This window comes from Galleria mellonella, unplaced genomic scaffold, assembly GCF_026898425.1.
Source record: "Galleria mellonella isolate WM207_F2 unplaced genomic scaffold, CSIRO_AGI_GalMel_v1 utg36, whole genome shotgun sequence".
Taxonomy (NCBI): Eukaryota; Metazoa; Arthropoda; class Insecta; order Lepidoptera; family Pyralidae; genus Galleria; species Galleria mellonella.
In genome coordinates this window covers 7,317,145-7,330,976 of record NW_026442086.1, presented here as the reverse complement: position 1 = coordinate 7,330,976, position 13,832 = coordinate 7,317,145, and the positions used below count along the sequence as shown (strand labels likewise).

At 34.0% G+C, this 13,832-nt stretch overlaps 3 protein-coding genes across 5 annotated transcripts in view; 1 reads left to right on the top strand and 2 right to left on the bottom strand.

Annotated features, from left to right (window-relative positions):
* Nucleotides 1–2,344: 2,344 nt before the first annotated feature.
* Nucleotides 2,345–3,253, bottom strand: LOC113520643 (exosome complex component RRP40). Its single transcript, XM_026906035.3, has one exon. The coding sequence runs from the start codon at nucleotides 3,101–3,103 to the stop codon at nucleotides 2,393–2,395; it is 711 nt and encodes a 236-aa protein (XP_026761836.2). The 5' UTR covers nucleotides 3,104–3,253; the 3' UTR covers nucleotides 2,345–2,392.
* A 498-nt stretch (nucleotides 3,254–3,751) lies between these two features.
* LOC113520004 (probable RNA 3'-terminal phosphate cyclase-like protein) lies at nucleotides 3,752–9,829 on the top strand. The gene is made up of 6 exons (XM_052897272.1): nucleotides 3,752–4,193; nucleotides 5,406–5,591; nucleotides 6,501–6,670; nucleotides 7,224–7,358; nucleotides 8,374–8,544; nucleotides 9,605–9,829. Exons 1-6 carry the CDS (start codon nucleotides 3,902–3,904, stop codon nucleotides 9,800–9,802), a joined length of 1,152 nt encoding a protein of 383 aa, XP_052753232.1. The 5' UTR covers nucleotides 3,752–3,901; the 3' UTR covers nucleotides 9,803–9,829.
* A 701-nt stretch (nucleotides 9,830–10,530) lies between these two features.
* The window catches only part of LOC113520689 (uncharacterized), a 165,074-nt gene continuing 161,772 nt past the window's right edge, over nucleotides 10,531–13,832 (bottom strand). For 2 of the 3 annotated variants that reach the window (XM_052897270.1, XM_031910458.2), the window contains one exon: nucleotides 10,532–12,759. In XM_052897270.1, the coding sequence (XP_052753230.1) occupies nucleotides 12,566–12,759 (194 nt within the window). In that variant the 3' untranslated portion in view covers nucleotides 10,532–12,565. Of the gene's footprint in view, nucleotides 12,760–13,832 lie in introns of all 3 variants that reach the window. The other variant, XM_031910457.2, reaches the window with a different exon arrangement.

The window sequence follows — 13,832 nt, the reverse complement described above, 5'->3', positions numbered from 1 at the left end:
GACGCACAAAGTGTCAGTGCGTCCGATTTCTGAAAAGTTCAGTCTTAATAATAGGTTAAGGGTTGACACTTTAAATAACTACTTCAGTCATTTTCCAGTTCCAAAATCTATAATTTTAAAATTATTTCACTAATATTTATAAAATTGTAATTAGCTATCCAAAGACCAAGTGTAAGGTACGCCAGGGAACATGGCTCAATTCAAGCATTGTTTTATTCAATTTGTAAATAAATAAATACATTCCTTTTGGTAGGTTGTTGAAGTTTTTAAACTTTGATCGTTAATATTTCAAACTAAGTACATTTGTTTATATACTCCTTTAAAGTTACCACTTTCTATAATGTTTGTAAAGAGGCTTCATGTTAGAACTAGGCTGATTTTGATATGCAGACGCGGTAGTCGGGAGCGTGGTCTTAGAAATGAGAAATATGCATTGTATGGAGTACCATACTTTAAAGAAGTAATCTTTGTAACATATAGTAAATCAATAAACATCTCTGTTTAACGTATAAATTGGCTCATTTGCATATCAATATATAGTACAAAAAATTCGAAAATTTGCATAGAATTTCATGGGAAGCCCATTGTATAGGCTTCACTCACATCACACCACAAATCTGGCTTTATGTCATACTTCTGCACCACCCAAGCTTCACTGCCTGAAGATATCCAATAACTTCCAAATAGATTCAAGTTTAAAAGAAGAGTCCATGATCACCTTATAAAGTCATTACAACAATACTAGCTAATCATCATCTTTTATTTGTTTTTTATATATTTATGTACGTATTATTTGTCTAGGTATACATTATTGTTATTTTCTTTACTTATTCCAATAATGAAGTAACCCACACACACACACACACACACACTTTCGTAATTTTCTGTTCACTTCAAAGGTTCACTAGTAGAGAATGCTACTAATATTAAGTCCGCCTTTTGTATCTTATTTTCGTCAATAAAGTTATTTTAATAAAAAAAAAAAATACACTAGTATATACTTGCATACATCTATATATCTTTATGGCAGATCCCTTAAGTTGTAGGCAGAGTATGTTTATTTTTCAGAATGGACTTTTTACAGTCATCATTTATAGTCTATCGCAGTACACAGGATATATTATAGACTGCCTTAAGAAGCCCTAAAATCACCTTTTATTTATGTACCTATTAAAATAAGAAAAAAAAATGCATTTTCTCATTTCTAAATTCACGCTTGGCACACAGTTATGCATTGTTAACTAAAGATATAAAAGCATTAATTTTGTAATGTGATTATCGGATTTAACAGACTTACAATATACTAAAATTATAATTTACTTACTAAATTATTATTAAATATAATTAAATATAATGACGAAAAATTATTCTGGTCACTCAACTCCTATTAAATTGATAGTTGATGTAAATAATAAAAGAAAAAAAAAACTCGCTGACGTCGCTGACCGCCACAATAATATGTATATAGTGTGGATGTGGCACAGCTTGGAATGATTGTATTATATGAAATATTTATTCAATTATCAATAGGTACAGAGAGTAAAATTGGAATGCAGCATGCAGTCAGTTGTAGTTTTACATATGTATTGAGATTTCGAAATGATTAGGTTAGTTGCATTTGCCAAAATAAATCCCATCACTGTTATATGTTTGTCTCTTTATTTGTACTACCCATATTTCCGTAAGTCATAGATTAAGGATAGTGAGGTCGATCCTGAGGTGCCATTTCTTGAAACCCATTTCCAAATTTAAAAATTTTAATTAGATATCACAGTGAGTTTTATTATAAACTTAATTTTGTAATATATTTAAATCAAAAATTTTATCATATTAGTTCAACAGATGGTCCAAACAGTAATTTTGCAAAATTACCAAATAAAAAAATTTGGTTGAGATAAATTTAAAGAAATGGCATTACAGAATTAGCCCAATACTTATAGTCCTCTGTAACTAGAGTTTGGACGAAATAAGAAAAAAGAAGGAAATGGAAGTTGATACTATAATGAGTGTAAAGACCTATGTAAAATTCATTATAGTTTTAAAAAAAAAAAGTTTAAAGAGAAAAAGCTGTATAGATAGAGATCAAGTTTAGGATAGATAAATATTCATATAGAATAAATAAAATTTAAGTATAATAACAATGTTGCATTATACTACTAGTATAGTATTATCTGTTATTATACTAATAGAAACATTTTCACAATATCTTATTAATTCACTTGACTATCACAAATAGCTTAGATAGTGACTACAACAAAAATAATACAAAATAGTAGCTCAGTCTTCATTAGTAAAATATACAATGCTACAAACATAGGAGATAGGCAAAAAATACAATTACCAATTAGGTTTCATATTTTTATTTCCTTAAGTATAAATTTATAAAAACAAACTATGATACATGTCCAGCTAAAATAGAAGCTATATTTGTACACATATTTTTAATTTCATCATCACTTAAGTACTCTGAAGCCAAAATAGCATTTCCCACTGCTATGGTCTCCCTCATAGTGTTGGCTTTGATCCATATTCTGCCATTCATACCCGCAGCAAGTTCAAAGGGCCACTCATTTTTTATGGATTCCAGTAACGGACAACTAGGATTTAATATCTTTCTAACTAGATTAAGTGAGCATTTGAAAACGAAGCCTTCATTCAGAACACCTAAGCGACCTTTCTTGCCATGTGAGTCCACACACACAATTTCTGGTTCCATATCTTTGCTGGCTACAAGCATTTTGGCATATAACACATCTCCTACTTGAACTTCAGGTCTGTTCTTCTTTGTGGCGTTCTCGAAGGAAAGGTAAGAGAGAGTAGCCGGGCAGCTACTTCCGACATCCACTCGGAATATGTCGCCCGATTTCTGAACAACAAATCCTATTACATTCTCGCCTCTCGAGGGCACATACCGTTTTTGATAACTGTCCACCCAAAATGTGTTGGGCGCACGTTTTCTTAGCACTCCGGCCTTCGTGATGTATACCTTGTCGATTTCTTTTCGTAAACCGGGTCCGAGAATCACCTTACCTTTTTCACCGGCTGTATCGATTTCTTCTGAAAAATCGCCAGGTAAGACCACATCGTCGACCTCAACTTTCATTGTTTTCACATCGAATAACAGTTTTAACAGTTGAAAAAAAATTATAAAAGAAATAAAATATTGAGGTTATTGAGAATAGAGATAAATAGGTAAATATCAAAATGAATTATTGTAGACAATTGACACTGATAATTGCAGTGTCGCCAATTTTATAATTTTTACCTTTAAGAGGAAAAAAAGTGTTCCAGTAGAACGTTATAGCAAAGAAAGTGTTAGTTTTTTTTAGCAGTACTTTCCAGTAACTAGAAAAGTAAGATGTTATAGCTGATTTCGTTTTGTGTTATGTTATCCAATCCACCCTTAAACAAGGCTATTTATTTTAATACGTATTTTGTTACAATTCTCCTTTCAGATATAATTAATATAATTAATCTATTTTATAGAAACAAACAGGAAAAAATAAGACTGGAAGGTAGTTAACTATTTTTAATATGCATGTAGTTATTATTTTAAATTAAAATTATGCATAGTATAGTTACTATATTATACTCAGAAATTAAACAATCATTAACATATAATAAATTTAAATAAATAGACAAAGATAAAAAAAGAGTAAATAATTTCCTTTGTTAATGAGGTGGAAAAGATTCAAATATTGGTAACACTAGATTTGACATCAGAAATATCTGACATGCCAGTGACACTGACAGTTCAGTTTGCCAAACCTACATCGTTTCCAATTTTTAGCACGTGTGTTTGTTTATAAATTTTATTTTAATTATAATTAAGAATATTTTGAGAGTCATTAAATAGATATCTGAAAAGAGTAAAACATATAAATGTAACATTCATTGGAAAATGCCGGCAGTATTAGAAAACGACGTGCTTGTTTATAAGGGCAGTAATTTCTTCCGTCAGAGATTGCTTCTTTCCACATTAAGTGGACGAGCTGTTAAAATAGAAGAAATTCGAAGCGGTCACGATGATCCGGGACTTAGAGAATACGAGGTCAACTTGATACGGCTGCTTGATAAAGTAACGAATGGCACGCGGGTGGAACTGAGTGAAACGGGCACATCAGTATACTTCCAGCCGGGTATACTGATCGGCGGACAAGTTACTCATAGTTGTTGTACACAAAGAGGTGTAGGTTAGTATGAATGCCTATATAACTAATAATGATTTTTTTTATTCCCATTCGCGTTTCAGTCATGAAGCAGTTGTGTTTGCATGGCTGTGTTTCGGTTTGAAGGGTAGGATATGGCGTGAATTTACTGGGTACAGAGGAATAACACCTGAGTCCTCAGGAATGGCAACGCATGGGGGGTATCATGGGCGAAACAGTACATTCTGTTATGTCCATGGTACTGCTCATGTCTACAGACGATGGTTACCACTTTCCATCAGGTGGGCCATCAGCTTGTTTTCTTGTTTTCATCAGCATTCTAAGTTGTAAAAAAAAACAAATAAGTGTGAAAGTATATCTATCATATATTTATACATAAATTATAGAGCTTATGTACCATATTCCTTCTATATGTCATGTGCAGTGCTGTTTATATCTATAGGCGATGGTTGCTACTTTTCATCAGGTGGGTCATTTACTTGCATAAAAAATGGATGGTTTAAAGTTTAGTTTGTTAACACCATATAGAAGTTTGGGGGGGAAAGGGATTGTTAGCAGTGGAGTTCGACATTGCTAGCAATATTATATTATATTAATATATATATCAGGTCAACCTCCATGTGGTTCCCCCTGGAAACCATTATGAACAATTCTTGTTAAATTTGCCACGATGGGCTAACCGACCTGCTTCAACCTCATTTATCATCTTCATTTATCTCTGGTGCCCCACTGGTGTATACCAATAGCGTGGACCAATACTGAATCTCTCATTTAGAATATGCTGTGGTATTTCACAATACCACTTGAAACTTAGAAAGCCAAACAAGTTGATGGCCCACCTGATAGAAAGTGGTAACCATTACCTATAGACATGACTGTCCATGTCTATAGACAATGGTTACTATTGCTACCATGGATATAACAGAGTTTACTGTTTCATCCATGATATCCCCTATGCATTGCCACTCTTAAGGATTAAGGCATTATTTCTCTGTACCCTGTAAATTTACTGCCAAATCCTATCCTTCAAACCAAAACACAGCTGCTTCACAGTAGAAATACAAATGGGATAAAGGAACCCAAGCAAACAACTTTTGTATAAAGTTTCCCTCTGGTATAGCTATTAACTCAATTTTTGATATTTCCTTTTGCTTAGTATGATAGTTATCACATTTTTAGTTGTTTTGGTAATAATTTTGTACTTTAAGTGTTATATTAAAATGTTTATTGTTCCAGGCTATTATCTAGAAATTCTGCTCGCGTTGGGTCCATTTTGTAAGGAGCCACTGAATGCGGTGCTGCAAGGAGTCACCCACAGTGATCATGATGTGTCTGTGGACAAAGTGAAGGCTGCTGCATTGCCGATACTGTTGAAATTTATACTAGTAGATGATGGGTTGGAGCTGAAGGTTGTCAGGAGAGGTAAGATAAAACAATTTAGGGGAATACTGATTTATGAATTTTTTGATTTTGTTGTGTATATTCTGAATGAATTTTAACCCTTTGCACTCAAGGCCTTTTTCCCTTGCGCGAACCAGCAACTCGAGACGATTTCGGCCTTCCGAGATAACTTTCTTATCGCATATTGTAAATAAGGAGATCTGGTTACAAAAGACCATAGCGTCATAGCAGCGTAGTTCGATTTAAAGTTTTAAAACAGCTCGAGTTGCCACTTCGAATCTGTCTGGACGCCGTATCGGCGCCATTTGAGTGCAAAGGGTTAATAATTCTTTTTACAATTTATAGGATTTACTTTGGTGTAGATCAAATATATAGTTTTGTGATGATTGAAACTGCTACTATTCTGTTTCTTTGAAATTCTAAATCTTTAAAGTTCAGTTTAAGCAAATTTTTAGATCTTACATAATCTTGATTTCTAAATATTTTTTTTAAATTATTGTAACTAATGTAAAATAAGTATAGTGAGATTATTAATCGATATTAATTTAGAATTGAAGCCACAGATTGTTTTTTTTTATCTGGCCATATTCACTGTATTTTACTAATTTAATAAATTTTTAACTCTTTGATCTCTGTACATGGGAGATATTTAAGAAAAATTAATATAATGGAGTCTTCATAAGACTAATAGATGCCAACAATTTTTTTATTAAAATTTTTAATGTTTATCTTGGGTATGGCATCACACAAAAATTACCATACCAAATTGTATGTGGTTTACATAGTTGTAGGTCCAACTTAAAATCTGGTTTATGATTCATATTATCATCATGTAAAAATATTCTATTTAATTAATCTTCCTCTTTCTGACATCTATACCTATGAAGTAACTGACAAAAACTAGTCTCAAATAAAATTTTATCTTTACAGGTGCCCCACCTCTGGGCGGTGGTGAAATTGTCTTCAAGTGTCCAGTTCGAAGGCATCTCCGGCCGCTGCAGTGGACTAAATGGGGCCTTGTGAAGAGGATACGTGGAGTAGTGTATGCATTGCGCGTATCACCGACTATGGCTAATAGAGTTGTGGAGTCAGCTAAAGGGGTCAGTACATATATTTATTTACTTGTTCTATGTACAGAATTGTGACAATTATTTATTATTAGTTATTACTTTTAGTATTTTTTATGAAAGTAAATACAAAGTATATATAAAAGTAAATTATTGATGAAGCAAAACTTATTATGAGTTATTATATTGAGATTGTAAGAGATTGCCCTAGCGATAAGACCGCCTTTTGTACCTTTATGTGTATATTTCAATCTGTATTTATGTTACTATATTTCACTTGAATTATTCACTTGTCATTGTATATTTTTATTTATGGTGCAATAAAAAGTTAAATAAATAAATAAATTTTGTTATTTGATTATTGGGGATTGCATTGATAAATATAAGAATCAGCAACGCGCGTGTGACATCCCTGGTGTTACAGTCGTCCATAGGTTACGGCAACCCCGTTTACTATCAGACGGGCCGTATGCTTATTTTATATTTGTATAGGAAGAAAATAGCTGTATATCTCATCAGATGCATGTATTTCATAATAGTTTTCTGGACTATTTAATTTTTTACTTGTTCATATGTTATTATTCAGGTTATGTTGAAGTTTCTACCAGACGTGTACATCAACACGGACCAGTGTCGGGGCTCCAACGCTGGGAAGAGTCCCGGCTTTGGTATTAGTCTTGTGGCAGAAACTAATGAGAAGACATTTTATTGCGCTGAAGCTGTAAGTATTGTTATTGTATTATGAATGACAACTTAGTTGTTAACTCTTGATGTTATTTCTATCTCATCATTAGCCGTTAACTGTCCACTATTGAACATATGCTTCACCCATAAGGGGTGCTTTACCAGTAGTCGCCATGCTCGGCAGGCGGATTTACAACCGCAGTTAGACTTAGGTGATGTTTTAATGATGCTGCTGCCCATCTCTTGACCATTAAGTAATCTACATTACTTTTAGACATTTATTTATGCCTTAGGCCTTCTATTGGTAGAATATCAGTGTTTTGCTCTTTTGAGATCAAAGTAATAAACTGAGTTGTGACCCATTTTGTATTACTGTGGCACACTCTTTTGCCAGAGGGCGACTTTGTACAAAAGTCGATTGCTTGGGTACCTCTGTCCCATTCGTGTTTCTATCGTGAAGCAGTTGTGTTTGCATGGCTGTGTTTCGGTTTAAAGGGTGGGATATGGCGTGAATTTATTGGGTACAGAGGAATAACACCTGAGTCCTCAGGAATGGCAACGCACGGGAGGTATGATGGGCGAAACAGTATGTGTGTGTACTGTTATTTCCATGGTACTGTTAATGTCTATAGGCGACGATTACCACTTTCGATCAGGTGGGCCGTCAGCTTGTTTGCCATTCTAAGTTGTATATAAAAAAAAAAACTGGAAAAATATGTTACCTCTTTTATGTATTATAATAATTAATGACAAATCGTACTTCATGAAATGTCTATAATTTTTTTTTACAGTCACGTTAAATGCTAGTGTTGTTATTGCCGTATTTAAAGTTATTTTCTGAAGAGAGTTTAGCTAAGGTGCTAAATCCTTTCTAGAAGATGACATTCTAAAAAGCTATATGTCTACTCTCATATCTATCTTTGGCATTTTGGGATGGACATTAAACAAATCTGGGGCCTCCCTCTAAATATGCCTGAGTCTGTCTGTCACTATGTTCGGATTTTTTTTCAATACTTTTTTGAGCGTGTAATGTATTAAAACATTGTTGATAGAAATCCGCGGAGAGCGGCAGCGGCGCGATAACGTCCCCCGAGGACCTGGGCCGGGAGTGTGCGCTGCAGCTGCTGGACGAGATACGGCGCGGCGGAGCCATTGACTCCTCGCTGCAGTGGCTGCTCGCGCTGTGGATGGCGCTTGGACAGAAGGACGTCAGCGAGTGCGTTGTGAGTGATTACTTCCTTATATAGTTTGGTTTAGTAAAATTAAGGGAATAGTAACCTAGTTTTGTTGTAATTATCCTAGAAATAGTTTCGAATTTAATAAAAAATCATACAATATGTAACTAGATATTTGCACATAAGAGATGTTTAAGGAAAATTGATATGAACGGCAATAGAAGCCTAACCAGACTCTCGAGGGGGGAAAGGGATTGTTAGTAATGGAGACTGAGAATCCCATTGCTAGCAATATACCCAACCAGGTTGACCTCGCGGTTCTCCCTGGAAACTATCATGGTTAATTCCTGATGAATTCATCATGATGGGCTAACTGACCTGTTTTCATTCTCACCTGTCAGCCTTCACTGGTGCTCCGCCAGCGTATTCCCTTAGCGGAGGCGGGGATTTTCACCCATCAAAAAAAAAAACCAGTCTCTCGTAGCCAAATTATTTTAAAAATCTTAACTCTAGTTTTTTTGTTCCTATTGATACAAAATACTTACTAATTTAAAAGCTTTGCAAATGTTTAATAACATAAAGACACAAGACACGAAAATTCAGTAAATATCAAGTGTAATTATTAATACCAAATAAGAACTTGTGTTAATTATTAGGGGTCGATTTTTAGACCTCGCCAATCCTCAAAATCAGTTTCTGTGTATGCGACTCTTAGGAAACCTATTTTGACCCCAAGGGTCGATATCAACCACACAGAATTTTTTTTTATACAACTTAGAATGGCAAACAAGCTGTCGGCCCACCTGATGGAAAGTGGTAACCGTCGCCTATAGACATGAGCAGTATCATGTACATAACAGAGTATACTGTTTCGCCCATGATACCTTCCATGCGTTGTCATTCCTGAGGACTCAGGTGTTATTCCTCTGTACCCAGTAAATTCACGCCATATCCCACCCTTCAAACCGAAACACAACCATGCAAACAGCTGCTTGCTGCTGAATTCCTGATATAGAGCATTAATGGCAACAGGCGACAAATGACTGACTACCCCATTAGGAACTAGCGTCGTAAGCATATTTATTTATTTAGTAATAATTTATTTCAGGTGGGACCGCTATCAGATTACACGATAAGCTTTCTCCAGCATCTGAAAGAGTTCTTCGGGGTGATGTTCAAGCTGGAGGTTCAAAGGACAGATGATGATGAAGATTCATCAGATGATGAGCAGGTCAGCACAGCGCACAAGGTGAAGATGACCTGCGTCGGTATAGGATATGTTAATATTAGCAAGAGGACGCTCTGAAAATATATTTTGGTTATAAAATAAACTATTTTTATTTACCTACCCAAAATGAAACTATGACAGTGCAAGATGAGAAAAAATCAAAATCTGTTAACTGTCCACTGGTGGACATAAGCCTGCCCCATAAGGGGAGTTTTGTCAGTAGTTGCCACGCTTGGCAGGTTGGTTGGCAACTTCAGCTAGGCTTTTAGAAATGTTTTAAGAGGACATTGCTGCCCATTCCTAGCCCTTCCTTAGTCTCCTTTTACGACACCCTCGGAAAAGGAAGGGGTAGCCCTTCTATGCCGGGGGACACATGGCGAAAACAAATAAAGCCCTGTTAGTATTTAATAGCCTGATTTCCTGTTATACATATGTCCAACAGTAGAACTTTACTGGGTTGTTACAACGATGGTGAATTTAGCATATTAATATATCTAGTTGGGCAATTTAAATTTGAACGAATTAGTTGATCTGTTTCAATTGAACGGTTTAGTTAATTTGATTAGAAGGGAACTTAACTGTTCTAATTTATTGTATATATATTTGTTCGTTACAGTATTTTATTATTAAAAAAAAAATATTGGTTGGTTGGGTATTTTATTCAAATTTGAATAAAATAGTTGATTGAAGTGAAAGGACTGGACACCTGTTTCAATTTATCTCTGGAATTGGAATAAAAAATGCACAAGTATTTATTTTATTTTTATTATCCTTAAAAATAAATTTACAAAACTATAATAATAAATTGTATAATAATTAAGGCACATTTTGAAATAATAATTTCAATTCGTTTGCTATTCGATCACGTAAAAATAAATAGATAAAGTGCTTGTAAATATAAGCATACAGATTTGGTATAAAGTATAAATTTGGACATTAAAATAAGTATATATTGCATTATAAAAGTTTGTGACGTCTCTCACAAAAAAATCCTAATACCAAATGAGTATAAAATTGGCAGTGATTGTTTTACTTAAAGCCTATTTTATAAGAAATACATTGACTTAGATTAATTTCATTTACACGTAACAATTTCGTTCGCTTATTGAAATATGATCGGCTCGAAGACGTGTTCAATAAGCGTAAAATTAATATTTTACATAAGTTAAATATTTTTTTTTTCAGTCAATAATACAGATAAAAATAACGTAAGATGTTTACAAAATATAGAAATTGTGTACTATGTGATTCAAATAGTAAGTAAAACTATTTTCTGTGTATTGCTCTTCCCACTCTCCTCAACAAGTAGTACCGTTACTATACGCGTTAGATAGAACGAGACGGCAATATGCGTGCGGTATCGAAAATGTATCTATCGATACGATTTTGTTATTGTACTGTTAAGAAAAAGATTTTCATTTTTCCATAACCTAAGGTTGCTTTTCTGCAACTTACGTCGTTTAGTTACGATTTTTCATTTCCCTTTCATGTTATCAAAGTAGTTGATTTCGGCATATCTCTGACGATGATTCTCTCTTAGATTTATACCTCTTATATCCTTTTAAGACTTGACGATTTTATCAAATTTACAAATTATTACAAATTATTATTTAATATTATAGACTTAGGCAGTGATGTCTTATCCATGATAAAAGTATAAAATTTTGATTTCGGTATTTACATTCAGCAACAATTTTTAATATATTTATGTATATAATGTCAATTATTTTGAATGGTACATCAAAGATGCTGTGTATACAAATATGTACCCATGCATACAGGGCCGTAGCTAAATAAAAGTTTAAGGTAGGGCAAAAAACTTTTTTAGTAGAGTAGAAGGCATAATTAACTTTGAAATAGCGAATCTAATTTTCTCTGGGTATATTTTAAGGTAGGTCATTGAACCTTTTAAAGTAGGCCATTGCCCCACAATGCCCCCCCCCTAAGCAACAGCCATGTATGTATTTCATTTTCTACCTTTAGAAATTTATCACGTTTATTATTTTGTATTTAACGCGACAAAGTTCCAAAGTGAAAACGAATTGTGTTACAATTTAACGACTTAAATTCCAATAAACCGCTGATATTTTCTGATTGGTAATATCTTAATTTTCTCTACATGTTCATTTCAAATATTCGTTGTATATACAGGGTGTGACCGAAAATATACATATACATACAGTACGTAACGAAGTGTATTACAATGCGAAATCTAATTCATACGTCGCCCCATGTTCTTAGGATTTCAGTTTCTTGTACTTTATGTATTTTGTATATCAATTTTTAACTCTAAATTAAGTTCAATAGAGTCTAATCGACTGTGACTTTTTGAGTAAAATTTACGTCCATCAAAAGTTTAGGAAATTGACAAAAATGGAATAACAGGTTGGAATTATCAAAAAGGAAGTTAGGTAGGTATTTTTTTTATTAATCATCTTCTCTCTTTACGATGTATTAGTTTATTGTGGAAACTTCACTGATATATATTATTTCTATTAAAGTTAAATAAATAACGAAGAAAAATTACCGTTAATACAGTGAACGCTCTCTAGAAGCAACATTTTTTATATTTTATTTATTCTACTCAGCTTAGTATAAGCAACTTTTCCCAATAAGAAACTTTTATATTGAAATTGGTAACCAGTAATACAAGTGTCCATTGACTAAGGTAATTTAATATCAGACGGGCCGTATGCTTGTTCATCACTATTCCAGTATCACTATTCTATAAAAAAAATTTGGTAGAACTAAGCTAGTTCTACCAAATGTTTATGCTTACATTTCGTTACATTCTGTATATATATATATTTAATTTTTTTTATGCAAGTATCTCTGACACTATCAAGTGTCCTTCTCAACGCAGCCGAGCCCCGCAGACCAGTTGCATATGCCTCCGACGGGATCGAAGCTGAGACCCTTTGGGCAGACGTACTCCCAGCCGAGTAGGGAGCCGCTCTCCATGCGCGCGCACGATATGAACTTCTTGCAGGAAGTAGGGTGCGGGAAGTTGCCGATGTCCAGGCATTCTATTGTGCCTGAAAATAGAATTATTGTACTATAGTTTTTTCTGCAGCTTTGTCCACGTGGAAAGATGATTTCCTGCTTTTTTTTTTGTTTATATTTTAGCGTATATTTGAATCTACTTCAAAAAGGGAGATGTTTCTTAATTTGATTTTTTTTATGTTATGTTACGGAGTACGAAGTTATGCTGTGTCATTTTTAAACCAATATTTAAAATTATTTTTATCTGAAAGTAAGTATTTACAGAGTCTACTGGGAAAGGCCAGAGCCAGGGGACTACAGATATCTTAAACCGCGGGATATCGTTAAGGTAACACATAGGATTTATAAAATGATGGTATAAGGCAGGGGGAAGCACAAATGATCCCGATGGGTCGACGTGCAAGGGCCTAGCTGACCCCATATGCGAAAATAAGATGTATTTACAGATTGGCTGGTCCACAGAAATTTTATTAAAATCGGTTCCGTAGTTTACACAATGTGAAACACAATTTTTTTAATGATAAAGTAATCCCGATTCCCAAAGAGGGTTGACGTCAGGCAGGTGGCCGGTCGTAAAACTAAAAACCAAGTCTTTTTGTAATATGGACAAAATCATATTACGCCGACCCCAAATGATTGGGATAAGGGTAAGAAGATAAAGATAAAGTAATCCCGATTGCGTTATTAGTATATGCTGATAGGCTTTTAGTGTAATAGATAGCAATAAAAATTGTTAGTCTGTGGTTTAAAAAAAAAGTTCCCTCTAAAATTATCTGTCACAAGCATGCAATGGCGACGGTAGGTTTCTTTTCTTTCAATGTTGTTTCCTTATAATGTAATCCTTATAAAGTAATTGCTACAGTGGATATTTATGTTTAATTAAAATCATTTAGTAAGGCATGATAACTGATGATGAACCAAGCTCAGATTGGTCCAGCATGACGTTACGTATTCACCAAGGACGTAGAAATCCCTGTTCATGAATTATCATGGATGTATAACCTGCTAATGTAAATGTCCGTTAATAATACTGCCAGAGAAATAGCGCGAGAGGCCTAATAAAACTTATGATTCATGTAAGATGGGCTTTACTCGCCATTGTAAT

Coding starts and splice junctions, on each gene's coding strand:
- LOC113520004 (XM_052897272.1), top strand. CDS start 3,902: ATGCCGGCAGTATTAGAAAACGACGTGCTTGTTTATAAGGGCAGTAAT. Junction 4,194..5,405: donor TTGTACACAAAGAGGTGTAG/GTTAGTATGAAT, acceptor TTATTGTTCCAG/GCTATTATCTAGAAATTCTG. Junction 8,545..9,604: donor AGGACGTCAGCGAGTGCGTT/GTGAGTGATTAC, acceptor AATTTATTTCAG/GTGGGACCGCTATCAGATTA.
- LOC113520643 (XM_026906035.3), bottom strand. CDS start 3,103: ATGAAAGTTGAGGTCGACGATGTGGTCTTACCTGGCGATTTTTCAGAA.